Source organism: Adiantum capillus-veneris, chromosome 9 (assembly GCF_014529385.1).
Source record: "Adiantum capillus-veneris isolate H3 chromosome 9, ASM1452938v2, whole genome shotgun sequence".
In the NCBI taxonomy this organism is placed as follows: Eukaryota; Viridiplantae; Streptophyta; class Polypodiopsida; order Polypodiales; family Pteridaceae; genus Adiantum; species Adiantum capillus-veneris.
This window is the reverse complement of record NC_140939.1, coordinates 110508072-110528937: the sequence shown is the minus strand read 5'-3', so window position 1 is coordinate 110528937 and position 20866 is coordinate 110508072. Positions and strand designations below refer to the sequence as shown.

Here is a 20866-nt window from a genome sequence, read left to right as displayed (position 1 = left end):
ATGAATGCGTGATGTAGTGGTTAAGCCTTTGGATTGTGGGTTCAAGTCTAGTGAGCAACGTTGGGGCACCTACTTTTTGAGCTGTCCACGGACTTTGAGATCCCCATGATCATCTCATGCCATAGATCCCATCTTTAGCACCCTCTGTCCTTTTGTGTGTGTGTGTGTGTTTTTTTTTTTTGGGGGGGGGGAGGGGGAGCCACGTCTCTATTTGACACCCTCATTTTTAAGAGGGGATCTACGATCCCAGATGATTGTTCATTGTGGGCCGTTCGATTCATATGGAGGAAAAAAGAAGGGTGTGTGGTGAGATTCGACCTCGCAACCTCCCCCTCGCAATGCCATTGCTTTACCAGTACATAATTGCGCGCGTTTTGAAAGGCATGGAGTAGTCCTAGCTGCCCGTCACGATCTTAGTTCACATTAAGTTTACTTCGAGTTTACATGCAAGTTCACAATGAGTTCACACTTGTTGGAGTTTACATCTAGTTCACATTCGGGATGAACGGCTGTGATCTTCGATCCCCTCTAAAAAAATGAGGGTGTCATTAGTGACGAGGGGGGGCACTTTCTTGTTTTATAATGAGACTATTTCAATATATATTTTTAATACAAGAAGGGGGGAACTTTTGTGTTTTATATTGAGACCATTTCAATGCACATTGTAATGTGCACTGAATCTATAAGCAATGGTTGATGGTAGTGAAGTGTGAACAGCACGAGTAGATGTTTAGAAGTACGAAGACTCTCTCTCTCTCTCTCTCTCTTTCTCTTTCACACACAAACACACACAGTGTCTCCACGGTTCATCTCCCCTCGCTCTCCTGAGTCCTAATTGCCTTTTGGAAGGAAAAGGCCAAGGTTCACCTTTTCTTGGGCATAGTTTCTGTTGGGCCCTCCCGTATAAATGCGACTGCACCTGGCCTTGTTGAAGGAGGATGGGGCATTCAGCATTGGGGGGATATAGCAAACGTTAGTACCTTTGTCGCAATCGTATAGTGCCATCGTATGTTCGCGTAATTTGTGTGTGTGTGTGTGTGAGAGAGAGAGAGAGAGAGAGAGAGAGAGTGTGTGTTTGTGAGAGAGAGAGAGAGAGAGATTGTGTGTGTGTGTGTGTCCAGTGTCCACATTTGAGCGCTGTGTGCATTTTAGTAGGAGCGGAGAGGCCTTTTAAAGGAGATTTGGTGATGTAGTGAAAAGGAGTAGGGGAGAGAGCGAGAGAAAGACAGAGCCCTGGGTTTTGTGCGTGAGAGGTAGCTTCTCTCCTTTCAGGGGCTGATGAGTTTGTGAGCTGCCCTAACACACCTCAATAATCCCAGTAAGCGTCTCCTGCATACGTTCTCTTTAATTCTCTCTTCTCTAACCTTTGCTCATTCTGCGAAGGGCATGCTGAGTTTCCTGATATTTTTGCCTTCTTTTTTTTTTTTGGGGGGGGGGGGGGGATTTTGGAGAAGGTCTTGCAGGTTGGTGCTGCTCTGCAGAAGGTAGCAGCTTCCGATGTTGAGCTCCAAGGTTAAGCTTGGTATGCGCTCTCTCTCTCTCTCTCTCTCTCTCTCTCTCTCTCTCTCTCTCTCTGTCTCACACACACACACACACACACGGAATGAGACTTGGTTGCAAGAGAATCGGCTGCTCTGTCGGAAACAATCCAGAAGATAATTTTTTCTAAAAGCGCAGACCCCATTTAAGGTGTGGCTATTTGAAGATTATAGTGCGCCTTTTCTTTTTGATTCTGAGAGGGAAAGGGAATCTAACTTGGGTCCTAGGTAGTGCAGCCCCACTCCACTTAAACACACGACCATGAGCCAAGCGGTGCACCCCCACTCACATTAGCCAAGCCGCAAGCGGGATCATAGCATAGGTAGTAGTGGTCAGGTGCCTTTTAGGAGGGGTCTCCACGGAGAGGGGTAATTGTTAGAAAGGAAAGAAGTGACACTTGATGGGTAGTCTCGCATACACACACACAAGGAAGGGAGGGGTTAAGATGTCCACACTCTAACTCCACCCTCTTGGGGTGCAGTTAGCAAGTTAACTGTTAACACCTCCCCCCCCCCCCCGCCTTCTCTTCTCTCTTTCTGTGTGCATATCGTTAGATTCCGTGTTACCTCTTTTGAAGGCCTCGTCTTGCGAGTTCAACCCCAAGTGAAGCTTCACGTGAGAGTCTGTGTGTGTGTGTGTGTGTGTGAGAGAGAGTGTGTGTGTATGTGTGCGCGCTCTCTAAGTAGATGGCTATCATCATTTGTATCACATCTAGGTGCCTTACATTTTGTCTTGTCAATAAAAGCTTTTTGGCAAGGACTATTATTTTGGGCCAAGTCTTCTGTGTGAATTGAAAAATCTAATCATTAATGTGACGTGAGTAAAATGTTTTTCTCGTTTGTCCAAAAGAATCATTGATGCATTTGGTTTCACATTGTGAAGGTTGCAATGTGCATATTTTATATTTTGACATATCATTCTTAAAAGCATACCATTGGTTTTTCTTTGGTTGAAGTGTTGTTTTTGGCTTTCTAAAAGAAACCCTTAGTGTTGTCTTTGTTTGGGTTAGAGAGACTCCTTTCATTTCACATGTGGACATGATGGAGACTTACCTTTCATTTCATATCTCACATGTCTTTATTGTTTTGGAATGCTAAAGTGAAGCTTCACCTTCCATAAATTTTAGTAAATTTTACATACACACAAGGTTTTTTTTTTTGCATTCTATTGTTTTAGAATGCTAAAGTGAAGCTTCACTTTGCATAATTCTAATAAATTCTATACATGTACATATATATTAATTAGTTCTTTTTATTTCATCTTTCATTTCACACTTTCATATGGCTTTATATTTCTTGCATTTTATAGTTTGATTCCAGTCAGTGTTAACGTTTGAGAAAGTCTCTTTTATTAAGTGGCTATTGTTCGAGTTTTTTTCTTACAAAGAAGAAAATTAAAAATACTAGCAGACATTTTGAGATTTACATAATTTTTGCACGACCTTCTTATATATTTCATCGGTTTTTCGTTCTTTTACCATGGTTTGCAATTAGCTAGTGTCGATTTTCAATCGGCTCAAGACTAAGCTAAGGCAATCCTTTCTTAAACACTGATATCAGTTTAATTCAACCTAACAATTTTATCACTTTCTTATTGTTTTTTAAAGCCGTCGTGACCCTTTCACTTGTTTTCTTTGTTATATTTCACATTCTAAGTAAAACTAGTACGGTCGGCCGTTTCGCCTTCGGCGATCACTTTCATTCTCTCTCTTTATCACGTGCATAAGAGTTTCTTTCTGTTTTGGAGTTTAGTTTTCATGTTGTAGATTTTGACACGTGTATAGGACTACCCGTTCGTCATATTATGTTAGTTTAGAAAAAAAACATGTGTTTTTTAAGTTTTAAAGATACACAATGATGGATTGAAGCGATCATTGTTTTTTCTAACATCAATGCTAATCCTTTGCACTCATTCTTTCAACATCTCTCTCTCTCTCTCTCTCTCTCTCTCTCTCACACACACACACACACACACACACATAATGTTCACCAAAAACGTTTTCAGGAACCAATGGTAAAAAGGAGAGCATTGAAAATCTATTGGTCTTTAGAGAAAATTTTAATATTTTTATCAAGTTTTGCTCTAAAATCTTTCAAATTTCTTTGGTTGGAGGCTTTGACATGGGCCTTGATCTTTCAATTGCAATTATTATGTTGTTTGTGAGAGAGAGAGAGAGAGAGAGAGAGAGAGAGAGAGAGAGAGAGAGAGAGATGGTTGTCCCTTAAAGTGGTACATTGTATTCCAACACCAAAAGCCTTCTCTTTTCTCCATGGATGATTTTGCATGCACACTCTTTGTTGCATGGCTAGGTTGTATGTGATTCTTCTTTGAAAGTCGAACCAAGTTGAGTGCTAATATACAACAAGCTAAGGATATTGAACTTGGGTGTTCTGTAAAACAGGGTCGTCGAAGATAATTGATGGTGCATTTGGACGGATCATCGGTGATGTTGTTGTGCGCATTAACTCTATTGGTGCTTCTTCTCCCTTTGATTCTACCACCGTTGCCTCCTCCTCCGTTTATTCTCCTTCTTTTGCCTATTGGCATTCTCAGCTTCCTGATGCTTATTGCAATGTCTCCTTAACGAACTTATACATACACAAATAGGACATATACTTCATTTCCTCTCCCTCTCTTTATATATATACTAGTACGGCCGGCCGCCTTCGACGGCCTCTCTCTCTCTCTCTTTCTCTCTCCCCCTCTTTACCTTTATCATGCACAAAGGAGTTTCTCTTTTTTGGACTTTAGCTTTCATTTCGCAGTTTTCGACACGTGTAAAAGGCACTTCCTCTTCTGTTATAGAAAACATATAGATTGTGTGGTGGAATTTGTCACTTTCCACTTAAAATTTTATTGATTGGTACGGCCTTGGTAGCTTTAATTGTAGCTTAGGCTTAGGCCCTCCCCCCCCCCTTTTCTCTTCGCACTAGGTATTTGAGTCCTCTCATGGGTTTTATCTTGAACCAATGGCCAAAAAAAGAACCCAATTATTATTATTATTTTTTTTTTTTTTTTGGGGGGGGGGGGGGGGGGGGACAATCGATATGTCTTTACTCTATGAAGCCATATCCATGGCCTATATGAGAAAATTTTGGTCTTCGTGAAGACTCGCGAAATGCAAGGTAATCTTCAACCCCAATGTTCCAGAAATATATAAGGTACTCACAATATGCAAGGTAATCTTCAACCCCAACGTTGTAGAAATATGCCTCTCAAGTTACAATGTAACTTGCTCCGCTTGAGGATTCGACAATGCTTCTTAGGAGCAAGCAAGAGGGAGAAAGGAAAATTTCCACCTAGCTCCTACCATTTGCCAAGAGTAATGTAAAAATGTGAAAACATAGCTTAAAATTTTTTAAGTTAACAAGGTGAAGATAGCACATGGGCATCCTTTCACCAAGAAATATACAAATTAGCCTCAAGCTCATGCCGAACCTTGAGAAACAGAAGGTTACATATACCTAGTAACGTAATATTACCAAAAGTTCAATCCTTTACATAGCAATGCTCGATCGGATGATGAAGGTCGCCCTAAGCCAATCCTTTGAGTTATGCTTTTTATCTACCACAAATATAATCTCCTTACTTTCTTGTACACTCTCTGAGAAGCTAGCCATAGAGAGGTCGTTATCAAATACACGGCAATTTGTGCCTTCTAGATATTTTTGAAGAAACAATATCTGACAATTTGAGTATAGATTAGAAGTGCAAAACTTCGAAACTATTTCCCACCAAGGCACATATCTTTCTTGAAAAACCCTAACTTTCACGTTCTTTGTATCCATTTGCACACCTTTTCTGTGAGGTCTCTATGTCAAAGTCGACGATGCGGAAGCGTAGAGGCTTGGGGAGGGGGGGGGGGGGGGGGGGCAAGAGAGAGAGAGAGAGTCCAATCAACCTTGGTAATGACTAATTGAATGTGTATACAATGGAGGCAAGGGGTTGCTTATACAGAAACCTCATCAAATTGCCCTACCCAGACTTTGACAAATAACCCAGACCATACTACACCCAAGAATCCCCATTCGTGAATTGTAAACACATCACGTCCGAAATATAATACTCCTAGATAATGAGCTGTGGAACACACCCTGTCCTTAATCCGAACAATGGATCATGGGTGCACTCATCCATAGTGTTTTAGATACATCTGATTGGTTCCTTGCCAGATGCATGTGCCTTGAACTCCGACCTACGGGTCCAAACACCGATAACTTGAACTCTAACACAAGGGGCCAAAATAATTATGGGGAGCACTATTTGCCCCTCTCTGCCACTCACAAGCCTCTCTCTAGTTGAAGCTTATGGCAACAATTTCCCTTTGACTAGAAATTTGACGTCGAGGCTACTGTGGCCACCGCCACATGTGCCATTCCGATCTCCTCTGTCAAATCTTTATTACCATAATCTCTGTCTAGCTTGCCTTTGTCTATGTCTATTTGTGAATTCTTGATTTTGCCTTTGGCTTCAGACACCCGAGCTAAAAAAAAGCATCGTGTCACATTTATAACAAGAGTTGTCGGACCTCGTGGGTACCAAGGTAGCTAACTGAGTACTTGTACTTCCATCCCTGTCAAGCTTGCCTTTGCCTCTGTCCTCTAGCAAACTCGCCCATTTGCTTTTGGCTTCACAATCTCGAGCCAAACAATTTTCTGATTTCTCAAAGCATGGGCCGATTGTCAGGACAAGGGCAAGGCCAAGAAGTCACGGACTGTGCCATGGGCCAGGCTAGGCAGTGTGGACAAGGGGCTCCGGCTAGAGCATGAGGCTAGGAGCCTACCTTAATATTGGGAGGTTGGGAGGAGGATCTTAGGTCTAGTCACCCAAGAGCATGGAGAGCATGCTTTTTGGGACACAAGGGCATGGAGAGCCCCACTTTTTTAGAGCTTCTCTTGCATGTGCATGAGGGCATGCCTTCTCCCCACCGTAGCCTCGACGAGAGTCGTCCTGTGGGCAACCCCGCTTGCAAGGGAGGAGGACGACGTGATCACCTGCTCGAAAGCGCTCGGTTTTGGCCTTGGACGTGCGTGATCGTGCTGAGGCGTTCTCGTCTCTTCGACAGCCTCATTTGAGCATCACACGCAGCTCTAGGAGCCCCTCGCCTACTTGGCGGCCTGCATATAACTAGGTCACTTAACTCGAATCACGGTATATCGTTCAACAGGCCAAGAATCAATAAGATGCAAAATTTTGTAACTTAATCACTATATAGCAATAATTTCGGCCTTGAATCTCCATTTGGTATCCGGTCAAGGGCAACATAATCTCGCCAAAGGACCGCGAACTTCTTCATTCTCGTTCCTTCTTCCAAATTGCAAAAATTGTAGCATCGCATCAACCTTCATTGACGACGATTCTTTCAAACCAGTATCCAACATAATTAGCAAGGCTAATTATCGACTGCGGTGCCAACTACGACTATGGGATTATTTTTTACTCAAGGTATTTTTCTTTCTATTCCTTCCATTGCACGGTGTTGCCATGGATATATGACTTTTGATTTCGAGCATCATACGCCTGATCCTACCCATGATGGCTCGCGACCGGATGGTCTCACGGAGGGTGCCCGCGACGCTACGGGACGCCTGATCCTACCCATGATGGCTCGCGACCGGATGGTCTCACGGAGGGTGCCCGCGACGCTACGGGAGGTGATGATGCTTATGAATTGCTCGATATTCAAGAATTTCGTGCACTTCAAACACGCATATCAGTAATGGAAGGAAATTTTGCATCTTTAAATAAAAATGTCACTAAATTATCTATGTTAGTGATACAACTTATGCAGCAGTAGGCCAAGGGCCCTGTTGATACACACATGCATGAGCACACTACTACTCAGGGGCACGGCCCTTCTGATCATGGACAAGGTCCATCTCCAGATTCTTTGCACACTCTCACTGCAAAGGAGGTAGATGAGTTATTGAAAAACACCAAACCACTGACTTTTAAGGGAGAAGATCGAGATCGCAATAAGGATGCAGTGTATATCTTTCTCAGCAAGTGGGATGGAATTTACGCCTTACGGCGTTCTCCAGATGCAGTCAAAGCACTGCAAACAAGTTTAACTTTGGAAGGCAAGGCCTACAAATGGTGGATGTCTCTCAAGAAGAAGAATATCATACCACAGAGTTGGGCAGTCTTTGAGCTATGTTTCGCAAAGAATTCTTGCCTACAAATGAGACAAATCGAAATTGGACGGCTTGGGACACGTGTTCCATGTGCCAACACCCATCATTACTTGAATATATCTCTCACTATCGATATATTATCCTCAAGTTGGAAGGACTAGACACCTTTCAACAAGTATGCGGGTTTATCCGCGGTCTGACGCCAGAGCCTAAGAAGCACGTCAAGACTCAAGACCCTAAAACACTTGAGGAGGCCATAGTAAAAGCAAACATTCATGATGATCCAGATGAAAAGAAATCACATAATAATCACGTGCCTGCTAATAGACATGGTAATACACGCACACAATATGGGAACAACAAAGGGAAATTTATAATAGCCAATTCTGAAGCATCTAAAAACCCAAGGGGTCCCGGGGGCCTCTCTCTCCTGAGGACTTTGATAAGGCTAAAAAAGAGAATTTAGGTTTTCAATTCTTGAGAAGCAGCCATGGCAAAAAGGATTGTCCCAAGGGTAAATATGTTGCTCATGGCAAGGAGAAAGCAGTGCACACGGTGCAACTGCTACCTCTTGAGTCTTCCTCACGATTCTCTACAATGGAAGTAACACACACCGAGGTGGTGCATGAATGTTGTTTCACAGCTTCCATGTGGCAACAGACCTTCGGACCACATGAGTTAGTGCATATGCACGGATCTCTGGAAGGGCACAAGTGCGCATCTTGGTAGATGACGGTGCTACTCACAATTTCATTAATTATACATTGGTGAAAAAACTAAATTGCCTCAAACTCCGAGTTCCCACTGCTACAAGGTAGCAATGATGAATGGTTATGATGCCGAAATCTGGGATACTCAAGTCCGAGCTGTACCGTTGGAAGTACAAGGCTACTCCACATCCTTGGATTTTCAAGTTATGAACGTGGAGAGGGCAGATGTGGTACTTGGTAGGGAATGGTTGCATAGCCTAGGACCATCACTGAAGCATAGCTATAAGCACAACAACTTGATGTTTGAATCCCATGGCACACAAGTGTTGTTTTTAAGAGAGAAGGATGTGCCTTCCTCACCACTGATATGTACAGCTGAGCTTATGCAACTCGTTTCTGATAATGAAATAGATCAAGTTTTCTTGTGTTACTCATTGTCTCATTTTCTGTCTAATATTGAATCTGTTTAACATTCCTCAACGACACATACTTCTCTCTCCTCCTCTTCCACCAACGGCTAGTTATCAACAAGCAAAGGTTGCTAGTGCTTTAAAAAATCCATTAAAGGAATTTGATGATATTTTTCCTAATGATTTGCCTTCAGAATTACCATTGACACGATCGGTGCAACATAGCATCGATGTGGTTGCAGGCAGTAAACCACCCTACCGCATGAGTTACTCTGAAGCTGTTGAGGTGGAATGTCAACTTGCTGACTATCTTAGCAGAGGGTTTATCCAATCTAGTTCTTCACCATGGGCTTCTCCTATCCTATTAGTGAAGAAAAAAGATGGTAGTATGCGCATGTGCATAGACTACCGTGGCTTAAATGCGGTTACTGTTAAGAACAAATACCCATTACCACACGTCAAAAGACCTATTTAGGAATTTTGGGAATTATTCAAGTCCATTTCTTATAACGCTATTAAAACTTAGTATTTTTGTGTAGTTTGAGCTATCATCTATTTACGGTTACACTCTTATGTTTCATATACCTCTTAACACATATCTATAGGGATATGTGTATTTATATACATACTTATATGCATCAACTACAATGACATCAAAATAATGAGGGAAGCATGGTAGTGAACTCAATTTGCATTATACAACATTATTCATGTAGAAAAGGTTATTTGAATCAATAGCTCAAATTTGAGACATTAACGTTAAATAATTGGCTATATCAACACTCATGAAAAGAATCTACAATAATCAAAAAAAAAAAATAGAATTGAAGGGACCTCAAAATAGTGTGGTATTTAGAAACACCAAGATAGAAAATAAAATCCAATTCACATATTTACATGGATCAAAGTATTTTACGACTCATCCGAGGAAATGATACTTTGTCAAGAGGCTCAATGACTATAAATACATCATTAAACTTTGTGTTTTCTCATGTATTGCTCCAATACGTACAAGGTTTCTCTATCACAAGCTGCTTCATTTATCAACATATTGCAAGTATACTCTCGTTTGTCCCTTGCATAGATCCAACCAAGTAACCATGCAGTGATTGTTCTCTCCAAAAAAATTTCAAGCTCTTCTATTGATTTATTCCACATTTTTGGAAAAATCAAGTAGGTTCCGGGCATATTCCACATTACATTGTAAAGGGCCTTGTCAAAAATTAAGGTATTATTTCCATCCAAATCATGAAAAATTCTCCATGCTACATCCAAGTTCTTGTGGTATACAAATCGATATCCAATTAGAAGATCTGTCTTTTGGCATGTTGTCTGTCTTGCTATGACATTAAATTTTTTATGGTGTTGTGGCATAACTCAAGAATATGACGAGTCCTTTGCAATCTATTAGTGCTCCTAATCCACACCTCAAACCATTGCATGCAAAAATCAAGGAAAGTGAATTCATCTTTGCGAATAAAATGCCACACAGTTGTACTCTCTTCAATGAGATGCATATATTTTCCCCAATCTGGGCATACATCACCATGTTGCATTTCAATGGTCTTAAGTAAAACACCATTGAGTTCAAGGATCAATACTCTTCTTTGTTTCCGTATAGTATCTGAGGGTGGTGGAATTAGTTTCCTTCTAGGCCTATGAGTCCTCAATGACATGTGCCACCTCAATAGTAAATGCTTTGTACATTTGAAATCAAAATTATTTGCTTCAGAATCTCCTGTTCCAAAAAAAAGGCATGATAGTCAATGGAAGAGATATTATTTTCAATTAACACATTGTGCACCAACATTATTTATTTTATCCATGATATATATAGACTTAAACCTTGGGAAGACAACAAAAGAAAATATTTTTCTTCAATACACATAAGAAATCTTGTACAAAGAGCTCCAACCACAAAAATAAAAGAGAGACTTCTTTTCCAAGGTTGAATAACATCTAGTTGATGAAATATAAAAGTGGACATATTTGGTTCATGTTCAAATAACTAGACCCAATACATTGTTTTGGCCAGAATACTAGAGCCCAACACATTGTTTTGGTCAAAATCTTCTTAACACATTTCTACCACTCTAGATGTATGTGAACATTCCAGGTGATTGAGTCAACGCGCACGCCAAGCCCTTACTGATTGTTTTCTTCCACCTGCAATAAAAAATATTCTAGATTAGATAACAATTTGATTTTATTTTTTATATTTTTTGATAAATCTAAAGTGAGTCCTACCCATAAGCTTAAGTAGGCCTTTTGTAGCTTTGATATGTATGCTTTTGCTGCAACTCCGCTAATGAAATGACCACGACCATACCCCAAGCTAGTAGCATAAGCAATAGCATGTTGATCACTCAAATTTTTTGTTTTGTGAGACAATTTTAACAAGTTCAGCTCGTTTGAAGATAATAGTGGCACACCAAACTTGGATGCCAACATAGTTGGATCCTTGCTTAAGGAGTTTACTACTTTCTTGCCCCTACTTTCTTGAACATAACTTAACTTGTTATTGCACAATTGCAGCTGTGAAGATGCACAAGATGAGCTTTCCACTTCAACTGAATTGTTGTCAAGTTCTTCCCTTAGAACTTGGACATTGAATATGTCCCATTCTTCCATAATGTCTTGAAACTTTGTAAATAGGTCATGAACCTTTGTGATTGGAGATTGTCCTAGTCGATTGAGTGAAATAACAGATCGAATGTCATCTGTACTATTTAGATTGAAAAGGCATGGTAGAAGCTCATTGCAAAGAAGATAGTCAAGCCTCCCTTGAAAACTTTCAGGATATAAACAGTTATCTTTTGGGTTAATACATCCCTTGAAAGGACTATCATCAATGAGCAATGTATTCTTTGTACTGCATAAATTCCTGCACTGATACCAAACCCTCAACAAAGGCTTAAATGTAGCCTCAACATTAGGCTTATCCGGTCTATACACTTTTCGAAGATTATTGATGTAGCAATCCTCTTGTCCCCATACCATAAAGAAATGATATTTTTTATGTGCATGCTTTTCAAGAGTGTTCACATAAGTGCAAACATTCTTTTGTAGCATGGTGGACCAAATACCAACATGAAAGTACTGACATATCTCATCCAAAAATTCAAAACAACCCGGGCGAACAACAATTGTGGTGTGACCAAGGTCAATTTTGACACAATCTGTACATGGATGCCTCTTGTCTTCTTTGTTGAGTAAAACTCCATTAAGATCAAGAATGAGTGCATGTTTCTTCATGTTGATTGCATGAGCAATATTTTCTGCATACGATATAAAAGAATGATAACAATTTAGGTTTTGCACTTATAAATCTCAGAACAAGGGACCATATATTTGCAACACACAATTGTAAATTGCACACGTTTATTTATGTCTCATACTCCCATACTCATCTATAATGATGTCTCCTAAAAGTGATTTCATTTCTCTATTGATGTGGGAAGATTGAAAGACTAGTTTATCTCCATCTCTCTCAAAAGAATATAAGCTTTCAAGTGGCCTACGTTTTCGTGCATAAAGACGTAGCTCCTCAACGTTGATGTCTACTTGTGGCACACTGGAACCTTGATTTTGAATGTCAATTTCACCTGCAAAGACAACATAATAGAATTTTGTATTATCTTCCAAAAAGGGCCATATCTATACTAATCACATTGGAAAAATAAGTATCTTTGTTTTTTTCACCAACTTCAATCCCTTGCTCCCTTTCTTGAATGCTTTGGACTTTGTTTGTACTTAGTGTCGCTTTTCCTGTCCCTTTGTCAATTTTTACTTGTATGTCCTTGGTTGCAAGAGTCGCTTGGAGCTCTTCATTGGCTTCACCATTCTTCTCACTATCCTCTGCATCCTCATCTCTTTGAGGCATGTTGTTAGTGTCATGTGAAGGTTTTGGAGAATTTTGCACAACAAAATCACTTTGATGCTCTACCACCACCATCTTCTCTTCACTATTCCTAATGTCACTTTCATGAATTTGGGTCTCTCCAATTGTAGATAGCATGTTCTTGCTCTCTTTAGTCATGTCATTTGAAGTTTTTGGAGAGGTTTGTTCTGCAAGATCACTTTTGTGCTCTACAAGATCACCTTTATGAAACTGGGCCTCTCCAACAATGGTGGGTAGCACTTGTGCTTCTTGAGGTATGTTATCTTCGTCTTCTATTTTGTTGTCTTCATCTGAAAGATGAAAAAGCCCAAATTTTTACCTATTTAGAAAATAGTCTAGTGGATTTTCAATAAACATAGAATCCATTTCATTTCCATCATCTAACCCAGACGTTTTATGCTAGAAAGGCTCCATTTAGCACATTAACACAAAAATGCTCACCTAGATTGCTACCTAAAGCACATTTGAAAGTGAGGCTTAATCTTAAGCTCCAGCCTAAGGCTTAAGTCTCAAAGTTTAGGCTTCTGTTTCAAGCCTAAAGTCTCAAAATTTATGCTTATGTTTGAAGTTTAAAATGTAAGCCCTAAGCCCCTTTTAGTCTTCATCATTCAATATGTGAAAACCTTTTATATTATGTGCACTCAAGACCTATTTATAAAACCCCTTATCTATGAATTTTTCAAGGTATCATTCAATTTTCTTCATAATCTGTAAGTATTTTGTTATTTGTAACATTTTTTTGTTACAATGCTCATGAGACTGGACTCATATGGTAGTGCTACACTGACATACAAAGGCAACGCTCGAACTTAAGTTTGATCCTACAAAAGAATTTTCAGTTTCTTGTTATAGATTACGATATGTAATCGCTACAATAGGATATGAAATTGTGAGCTTCACTTGGAAGTATTGACGTAGGATTCTATGACAAGGACTTTTGTCATTGAAACTCATACACATGATCACGTGATGCTCACCTAACATGCTACCTATTTCACATTTGGAGGTGAGACTCAAACTTAAGTTCATGCCTAAGGCTTAAGTCTTAACCTTAAGCTTATGTTTCAAGTGTAAGGCTTAAGTCTCAAGCTATGTCTAGTCTCAACGCATTCACTATATATAAAATTATTATATTGTGCACATCTAGGGCCTATTCAAAAAACCTCTTAACTATGAATTTTTCAAGGTATGATCCTTTTTACTTCATGATCCGTAAGTATTGCTATTTGGAAGATTATATTACTACAATGCTCTTGAGATTGGCCTAACATGGTAGTGCTCATGAGCTTCGCCCCACATGGTAGTTCTACACTAACATGTGGAGGCAAGGTTCAAACTTAAGTTTGAGCCTACAAACTAAATTTTAATGCCTTGTTAGGTACAAAGACATTATGAGTTTAACGTAACATATGCAAGTGCTACACTAGGATATGGAATTTCAAGTCTCACTTAGAACAACTCAGCCAGGACTTTTGTGATTGAAGTTCATACACAAGTTCTTCACTATCTTTCCTTGTTAGGCTTGAACTTAAGTTTGAGCCTCATTAGTGTTTGGTAATGCTTCATTATTGTGTCACCAAAACCAAAATTTCTTACTCTTAATACACATCTTTATGTTAGCTATGATTTGTGAATTGGCACTTTAAATAAAAAACATGTGCTTTGTGATGGTTCAAACTCAAGTTTGATCCCCCCCATCATTTTTTAAAACAACAACAATTAAATCTAATTAAAATGACATAATTTTAGATAAAGACACAAGATAGTATTAAGAAAATAGTGTTTGAAGGACCTAAAGTATCACAATTGATCAATTCAATACACTATCCTGCCTTTTTACACTTTAGAAGTCTGTTGGTATATGGTAATGGCATGCATCATTAAACCTAGTATCAAAAATACTCTAAGAAGCATTCGCACCTTTTTCATCAACTACTACAATGTCTTGAGGGGCTCTATCATCCTCTTGTGCATCCTCATTGCCTGCATCATCATCCTCATTATCTTCATCATTTTCTTTTGCACACTCAACATCCACAACTGGACTCATTTCTCCAACATTGTCTCCCTCCCCTTGATGATCAAAATTCATAGCTTCTTGAACTTCACTATCATCTGTGTTGTCTATGTTATCATTGTCTTCATTTCCATCAACATCCTCTCCACTGCTTTGTTGCTCATCGATGTCAAGATTGTTAAGGTCTTCTTTTTCTTTATCATCCAGCTCCATTGTTTGTCTCGCAAGTGATGCTTGACTTGCACCACACCACTCCTGCAAGGACGGATCGCTCTCCAAAAGACTAGAGCATTGAGATTCTAACTCCATTGCTTCAAAATCATCTTTACATAGAGAAATTTCCCTTCTCTTCTTCGACAAGATTTGCTCCATCAGAACTCCACCGCAAAAAATTATTTCAAAACATAGCTTTTCTCAGGACAAAACCCTGTGATAAGGCCATCAATGAAGTTTCTATCAATAAATTCATGATCCTTGCCACAAGAGCCTGAGAAAAAGACTCTTTTTGTATGATCTTTGCCAATAGCCTCAAAGCTATCAACCTTGCTAACAAAAAGAGCAACCATTGCAGAGTCCATAGTTCCATCTATCCATGAGTCATCTCTTGTTGCTTGGATATTTCCATATTCAATATGGACCTTAGTTGACTGGCTAGAAACCCCTTCAACAAGCATTCTGATATTGATGAAATCAATGAAACACACTAGCACATATTCATATTGTGCATTGAATGTGTTTAGATTGAGTGCCAAATTTGCAAAAAAAAATCTATAGAGAGCTTTTCTTTAGTACCATGAAGATCCAAGACAACCAATTAAAATGGTACGTGCTCTGTATTGCAAAAGTCTTTGATCTTCCCCAAATCAAAGCCCACCCCCTTGATTCTCCATGGAATAGACTCATCTTGAGATATTATGCCCATATTAGTTCTATAAAGATGATTGAGGAGAATTACTACAATTTTGGAAGTGAGGGTGGAGCCTTCTTTGCTCTATTGAGAGAGTCCTTGACATAGTACTGGCTATAGCTCGTTATTCGATTGTACTCATGCTCTCCTAGCTTGTACTTCCCACAAACTTGCTCCCAAGATAAATTTTCCCTTGTCAAATCAAAGAAGAATGATAATATTGCTTCTTTCAACACTCGATCCATTTTTATCTTCCAAGCCATCTCATCCATGTCCATTCTATGAAGGGTATGCTTGCCCTTCTTTAGCAAGATGGTTTTGTCGAGGATTGCATTTTGTAGTTCAAGAACTTCTTTACTCTCGAGGCCTAAAATGCACCTGAACAATGTAGGTGCCAGTGTTGCTGTGCTAGGTGCTTGTCAAATCTGACCACCCTTCATAGTTAGAAATTTAGGATTTTTTTCGGAACCTTCGTTAATTGTTTCTCCCTTTGTATTTGGTAGCAAGCCTCGAGCATATTGTCTCATGATCTTGACCCAATTCTTCCATATATTCTCATCACATAGAAGCAAATGCAAGTCGTTCTTGACAAATCCCTTTTGAAGTGTGTGCTATGTTGTCTCAACAAAGGTCTGCAAAATTGAAAATTGCAACATCAATATTGACAAGGCTCTAACTTGTGGGTTTGAGACGCATACTTAATAAGTTCAAGCCTAGCTAGATTGAATTGTTTCTTTATATGCTCACATACATCTACGCAAAGTCCATAATACATGGGTATATGTAAGTGGGGCTCAAACTTAAGTTCGAGCCTCGCTTGTTTGTGCTATAGCCTCATATGCAAGTGACACTAAATCTTAAGTTAAAACCTCACTTTAAGTTCTAAATGAGCACATGGAGGTCTTGCTTGAGCCTATGATAGACTCTAGTTTACAAATAGATATTGATTAAAAAGACTCACATCCATGTTTTCAAAGAATCAAACAAGTACCTTCCAAGCTTCAAAGTCCTTCTTGGTTTGGTTGACACCAGGTGGTGGCTTAGAAGGACAACCATTTGCATGCCATTGTGCTTGTGCTTGCATAAGTTGGTCAAGAAATGGCTCCTTTTGCATTGGCATTGCAACAGATAGATTCGCATCTTTGGAGATTTCACAAGAGATCTTTGATGGGCAATTGATAATAATCTTTGATCGCCTACATTTGAATTGTTGACGCAATTGAGGGGTAACCTTTGCAATGTTTGCACCCTACAAACATTTTGCAGCACTAATGGAGTGTGGTCCAGAGATGATCGAGTAATCAACATTGAGAACATCCTCTTTGGCAAGTTTGTCAAGAGGATTTGTTTTGGAAGGATCACAAGGCATCAAAATTGCTAGTATCTCCTCTTGCTTTGGTTCTTGAATGAAGTCTAAAGTCAAAATCCTGACCCAATCTAGATTTAATCTTCTGTACACATAGTTTGATGGAGCAGGAAAACATCTTGTCACATCAATGGTAAAGACTTCATTAATCCCAAAAGGATAGAATCCCTTCTTGATTTCTAAAGAGGTCACTGCCTTGTTATCTTAGGATGGAGTTTCCATGTCCATCAACTCCTCTTCAAAAACCTCTTTTTCTTCTGCACTCTTTTTCATCTTCCTCTTTGCTAGTTTTTGTCGATCTTCCTCAAGAGTAGAATCATCCTTTGTCTTTCTTTTTCTTCTGAGTCCTTGTGCATCTTGCTCTTGTGAACCTTCTTGCTCCTCTAAATTAATGGTGGTAGTGATCTTCTCTACATGTGTTGAAGCACTTGCACGGGCACCTCTTGATGCTGCAAGTGCACTCCTAACTATGGCATTCCTTGTCTTCTCCACAACTTTCTTAGATAGTGCCCCTATTGGTTTCTTTGCAGGTACAATCTTCTTTGGTAAGCTCAAGACTCGCTTTGCATGTTTCACTACCTTCACTAGGTCTTCCACACAGTCCACACCTGAGTCTTCTTGATTAGTGAAGTTGGAGATCTTCAATCCTAATTCTACAATAGAATTTTCTTTTCCTAGTTTGCTACCATTCATGTCTGCTACATGAAAAGTGCCTAATGATAAGCAAAACTTGTTTGCCTTTGTGGTCTCTCCAATAGGTAGCACATTACATGCAAAGCATGGCATTGCTGTTGCATCCACATCATCTTTGACACCCACAACAATCCTTATGTCTCCATATTTCATATCACCTTGTGACAAATTTAGATGGATGTCACCTTTGTAGTTTGCATCTGTATCGTAAGTATCCACAAACCACTTCACTCCTTCTTCTTTTGTTAATTCAAAGGTCTTCTCAACCTTTATTCTTGGAGCAGTAGTTTTGGCGTGAGTGGGCATTCCAAGAACATCAAGTGTGAAGACTTGTGCACCCTGCTCTGGTATACTTGGTGCATTGGAAGCCTCCATTCCTGAAACAACCAAAAAGAACAATATTAGAACCTAAACAAGGAGCATATGTTTAAGTTAAATAGTACATTTTATAAAAAACACTAGCATGTATAGGCGAGGCTCGAACTTAAGTTTGAGCCAAAAGATGTTCTTTTGTACCCTTGCTAGCCACAAGGATGTCATGAGAGTAGTCTTGCAAGTTAGTGCTACATTAAATTTGAGCCTAAAAGTGAAGCTCTATGATTTTTCTAGCCAGAAGGATGTCATGAGGCTAGGCATACACCCTAGTGCTACATTAGCATATGGAGAGGAAGCTCAAACTTAAGTTTGAGCCTAAAAGTGAATTTTTCTAGCCAGAAGGATGTCATGAGGCTAGGCATGCACCCTAGTGCTACATTAGCATATGGAGAGGAAGCTCAAACTTAATTTTGAGCCTAAAAGTGAATTTTTCTAGCCAGAAGGATGTCATGAGGCTAGGCATGCACCCTAGTTCTACCTTAGCATATGGAGAGGAAGCTCAAACTTAAGTTTGAGCCTAAAAGGGAATTTTTATTCCTTGATGCACTTGAGGCTGAACTTAAGATTGAGCCTAAAGGTGCTATTCTATGCCCTTGATATCCACAAATATGTCATCAAGCTAGCCTTCCATGCTAGTGCTACACTCGAATATGCAAGTGGGGATCAAACTTAAGTTTGAGCCTCTTGTCACATTGGTAACCAGAACAATGCCATGAGGCCAATCCTAAGTGTTTTTCTATTCTTCCATGAATCCTAAAAGGACTTAGTGAATCTATATTTTCTTGATAGTGCTATACTAACATATCTAGGTGAGGCTCGAACTTAAGCTCGAGCCTCTTGCCTCTGGTAGCCACAAGGATGTCCCTCGGCTAGCCTTACACCCTAGTGCTACAATAGCATATGCAAATAAGGCTAGCCACAAGTATGTCATGAGGCAAGCCTTGCATCCTATAAAGAATATGCACTTGAGGCTCAAACTTAAGATCGAGCCTAAAGGTGTTCTTCTATGCCCTTGTTAGCAACAAGCCCTACATGCTAGTGCTACTCTAGTATATGCAAGTGAGGATCGAACTTAAGTTTGAGCCTACTGGCATTGGTAGCCACACAGATGTCATGAGGCTAACCTTACACCCTAGTGCTAAAGTAACATATACAGTTGAGGCTCAAACTAAAGTTCAAGACAGACTTGCTATATTAGCATACGTAGGCAAGGTTCGAACTTAAGCTCGAGCCTCTTTCCCTAAGTAGCCACAAGGATGTCATTAAGCCAGACTTGCTACAATAGCATATGTAGACAAGGTGCAAACTTAATTTGAGCCGCTTTCCCTAAGTAGACACAAGGATGTCATTAAGTTAGACTTGCTATACTAGCATAAGTAGGTAAGGTCCAAACTTAAGTTTGAGCCTCTTTCCCTAAGTAGCTACAAGGATGTCATTAAGCTAGCCTACAATAGCATATGTGGGCAAGGTTCGAACTTAAATTTGAGCCGCTTTCCCTAAGTATCCACAAGGATGTCATTAAGTTAGACTTGCTATACTAGCATATGTAGGCGAGGTTCGAACTTAAGTTCGAGCCTCTTTCCCTGAGTAGCCACAAGGATATCCCTCGGCTAGCCTTACACACTGGTGCTACAATATCATATGCAATTGAGGCTTAAACTTAAGTTTGAAGAAGAACCGATAGATCACACGATCAAGTGTAGATGCATGATCCATGTGAAGGTGTTCCTTTGACTTTGATATTTTTGCAACATCCGGCAAGTGCCTATATCAAACATGTCCTTTGTGCAACATGCAATTACAGATGGATGCACTGGCAGGTGATAAAGGTCTACACGAGAGCCAAGTACATGTCCCTCGTGAGTACCTTGGACTTTGATAATCACCTTATCAAATTCTTCAAAATGTTGGACCACCACCTGGAATCCAGATCCGCGCCTTTTGGATTTTTGATCTCGTTTGTGCACCTTTTCGTTGAATGCTACCCCATCGATGACATGTATTCTTGCACCCACTTGCTTAATCCATGCTTCTTTGTTGATATGACAAGACAAGCCTTGTCTGATGCTTTATCATGATGTTTACCAATTGTGGCTCCACTTGGGATAGGGTTGTCTCAATCGATGTGCTTGAAGTAGTAGTAGACCAGCTACAAGCAGGCCAAGAGGATACATCATAGGAAATAGCTTTCTCTTCCAACAAACAACCACATGCAATTACCGAATCTCTTATGTAGTCATGAGATATCCCATGTTTTCTCATGTCAATGCACCATTCGGTCTTGATTGCGTTAATAGTGGCAACCACTTCCAAGTGTTTTTCATGCCTTGAGGGACAATGGGCTGCATGTACAATGCGCACCCAATCTTCTATGTATGCGATTTTTAGGCCTGATGATTTCAGCTGCAAGTAGATTTTTTGTGAGGTGGCAATTGGGCAAAGGGAGAGATCATCTCTCATTCTATTCCACCTCTTTAGATTCATCATCCCTCTCAAATCATGTGCTTCTAGAATTGAAAGCGACATTGTGACTATCCTAGCCAAATTATTCACCATTAAGGAGTACATCTTCTCATCAAATGACAAGAATGTGTTTGATAAGTATTGTAATGCATCTAAGGAATCCCCCAAGTCCTCAACATCAGGAAATGGATCCATACAAACATCCATCTCATCCCAAAGAGAATGGTGTTCCAAAAATCCATATGGATCTAGATCATCTCTTGATTCGCCCTCCGTAGTAGTTGCAAAACCAAGGTAACCTTTAAACAAAAGATTGGCTGCATTGTTGGCTTGATGCACCTGCATGAGCAT

At 39.9% G+C, this 20866-nt stretch overlaps 1 protein-coding gene and 1 pseudogene across 3 annotated transcripts; one reads left to right on the top strand and one right to left on the bottom strand.

Annotated features, from left to right (window-relative positions):
• The first annotated feature begins 942 nt into the window (after positions 1–942).
• Positions 943–4369, top strand: LOC147450973 (uncharacterized). 3 transcript variants are annotated; one of them, XM_086519939.1, is made up of 3 exons: positions 943–1318; positions 1464–1522; positions 3941–4369. In XM_086519939.1, the coding sequence occupies exons 2-3, from the start codon at positions 1498–1500 to the stop codon at positions 4144–4146; spliced, it is 231 nt and encodes a 76-aa protein (XP_086376065.1). In that variant the 5' UTR covers positions 943–1318; positions 1464–1497; the 3' UTR covers positions 4147–4369. The 3 variants fall into 3 exon arrangements, with proteins under 3 accessions (XP_086376065.1, XP_086376064.1, XP_086376063.1); XM_086519938.1 differs by having other exon boundaries at positions 948–1318; positions 1452–1522; XM_086519937.1 differs by having other exon boundaries at positions 951–1318; positions 1455–1522.
• A 15368-nt stretch (positions 4370–19737) lies between these two features.
• On the bottom strand, positions 19738–20866 carry LOC147450972 (uncharacterized; annotated as a pseudogene).

Coding starts and splice junctions, on each gene's coding strand:
- LOC147450973 (XM_086519939.1), top strand. CDS start 1,498: ATGTTGAGCTCCAAGGTTAAGCTTG. Junction 1,523..3,940: donor GAGCTCCAAGGTTAAGCTTG/GTATGCGCTCTC, acceptor TCTGTAAAACAG/GGTCGTCGAAGATAATTGAT.